Raw genomic sequence first — 2,500 nt, forward strand, 5'->3', positions numbered from 1 at the left:
TCTCTCTCTCTCTCTCTCTCTCTCTCGCTGCAGGGAAAGGAGAGAACGTGGTTAAGTGTTCGTCAGAGAGAGAGAGAGAGAGAGAGAGAGAGAGAGAGAGAGAGAGAGGTAATGAGAGAGAAAGAACTGGAGGGAAGACTTAAGAGGGAGAGAAAGAGGAAAGTCTCTCTCTCTCTCTCTCTCTCTCTCTCTCTCTCTCTCTCTCTCTCTCTCTCTCTCTCTCTCTCTCTCTCTCTCTCTCTCTCTCTAACGGCCACACCTACTACCTGTCTTTCACCTCCACTAATGAGAGAGAGAGAGAGAGAGAGAGAGAGAGAGAGAGAGAGAGAGAGAGAGAGAGTGAGTTTGCACTATTAATTTTCAACATTTTCTTCTTCTTCTTCTTCTTCTTCTTCTTCTTCTTCTTCTTCTTCTTCTTCTTCTTCTTCCTCCCTCTTCTGTTCCACTACCAAGAAATTGCCATAACCTCCTCCTCCTCCTCCTCCTCCTCCTCCTCCTCCTCCTCCTTCTCCTTCTCCTCCTCCTCCTTCTCCTCTTCCTCCTCCTCTTCCTCGTGTTCTTCATCTAAAATATGCTTGATTACCTATGCATATTTCCTCTCTCTCTCTCTCTCTCTCTCTCTCTCTCTCTCTCTCTCTCTCTCTCTCTCTCTCTCTCTCTCTCTCTCTCTCTCTCTCTCTCTCTCTCTCTCTCTCTCTCTCTCTCTCTCTCTCTCTCTCTCTCTCTCTCTCTCTCTGTTTATAATTAACTTATTTATTTATTATTACAAATTCATTTATTATCACAGTTAATTAAAATACCTTCTCACATGTAGATACCGGTTTTACCTGTACAACACTCACCTGGCCATGAGCACCTGTGGAATTTACGTTATCAATTAACCTGTAACTTTAAGAGCGCTAAATTTACCTTTGAGGAAAATATTGGCCATTATATAAACACACACACACACATACACACAAGATTTAACCAGCACTCTCAGTCATTAGCACCTTCGTGACACCTGTGCGCTACTAACACCTGTATTAGCACCTGTAATCATGCATTCTAGACTATTAGCACCTGTTGTCAGCCCCACACAAGCACCTGCAATCATTAAGCACCTGTAATTAAGCATCTTCACCTTTGTAATCTAACTTTGTGCCTTTCAACAGGTGCGCACGCTGTTTGTGAGTGGGTTGCCTATGGACGCGAAGCCACGAGAACTTTACCTGCTGTTCAGAGCCTATGAGGTGAGTCTAGGCCTATAATCTGATACATTTCCTCTTCTCACAGCATCTCTATTGTCAAAGGGGGTCTAGTTGAAGTGACGCGGGTTTTTTAAGTGTGTTTTTGTGGTCTAGTTGAAGTGTGGTTTTTTAAGGGTGTTTTTGAGCTCTAGTTGAAGTGACACGGGTTTTTAAGGGTGTTTCTGGGCTCTAGTTGAAGTGACACGGGTTTTTAAGGGTGTTTCTGGGCTCTAGTTGAACTGACGCGGATTTTTAAGGGTGTTTTTGTGGTCTGCTTGAAGTGACGCGGGTTTTTAAGGGTGTTTCTGGGCTCTGATTGAAGTGACGCGGGTTTTTAAGGGTGTTTCTGGTCTCTAATTGAAGTGACACAGGTTTTTAAGGGTGTCTCAGGGCTCTAGTTGAAGTGACAGGTTTTTTAAGGGTGTTTCTGGCCTCTAGTTGAAGTGACAGGTTTTTAAAAGGTGTTTCTGGTCTCCAGTTGAAGTGACACGGGTTTTTAAGGGTGTTTCTGGGCTCTAGTTGAAGTGACACGGGTTTTAAGGGTGTTTCTGAGCTCTAGTTGAAGTGACACGGGTTTTTAAGGGTGTTTCTGGGCTCTAGTTGAAGTGACACGGGTTTTAAGGGTGTTTCTGAGCTCTAGTTGAAGTGACGCGGGTTTTAAGGGTGTTTCTGGGCTCTAGTTGAAGTGACGCGGGTTTTTAAGGGTGTTTCTGGACTCTAGTTGAAGTGATGCAGGTTTTTAAGGGTGTTTCTGGGCTCTAGTTGAAGTGATGCGGGTTCTTAAGGGTGTTTCTGGGCTCTAGTTGAAGTGACGCGAGTTTTTAAGGGTGTTTCTGGGCTCTAGTTGAAGTGACACTGGATTTTAAGGGTGTTTCTAGGCTCTAATTGAAGTGACAGGTTTTTAAGAGTGTTTCTGGGCTCTAGTTGAAGTGACAAAGGTTTTTAAGGGTGTTTCTGAGCTCTAGTTGAAGTGATACGGGTTTTTAAGGGTGTTTCTGGGCTCTAGTTGAAGTGACAGGTTTTTAAAAGGTGTTTCTGGTCTCTAGTTGAAATGACACGGGTTTTTAAGGGTGTTTCTGGGCTCTAGTTGAAGTGACACGGGTTTTAAGGGTGTTTCTGAGCTCTAGTTGAAGTGACACGGGTTTTAAGGGTGTTTCTGGGCTCTAGTTGAAGTGACGCGGGTTTTTAAGGGTGTTTCTGGGCTCTAGTTGAAGTGACGGGTTTTAAGGGTGTTTCTGGGCTCTAGTTGAAGTGTGGGTTTTAAGGGTGTT

General features: G+C 44.2%; 1 protein-coding gene across 1 annotated transcript in view; it reads left to right on the plus strand.

Moving 5' to 3' along the window:
* LOC123501588 (protein couch potato-like) overlaps nt 1-2,500 on the plus strand; it is a 57,221-nt gene that overhangs the window by 29,375 nt on the left and 25,346 nt on the right. Inside the window, 1 exon segment of the mRNA XM_045250554.1 lies at nt 1,155-1,232. Coding sequence (XP_045106489.1) covers nt 1,155-1,232 — 78 coding nt within the window.

The sequence above is a fragment of the Portunus trituberculatus genome, chromosome 1 (genome assembly GCF_017591435.1).
Source record: "Portunus trituberculatus isolate SZX2019 chromosome 1, ASM1759143v1, whole genome shotgun sequence".
In the NCBI taxonomy this organism is placed as follows: Eukaryota; Metazoa; Arthropoda; class Malacostraca; order Decapoda; family Portunidae; genus Portunus; species Portunus trituberculatus.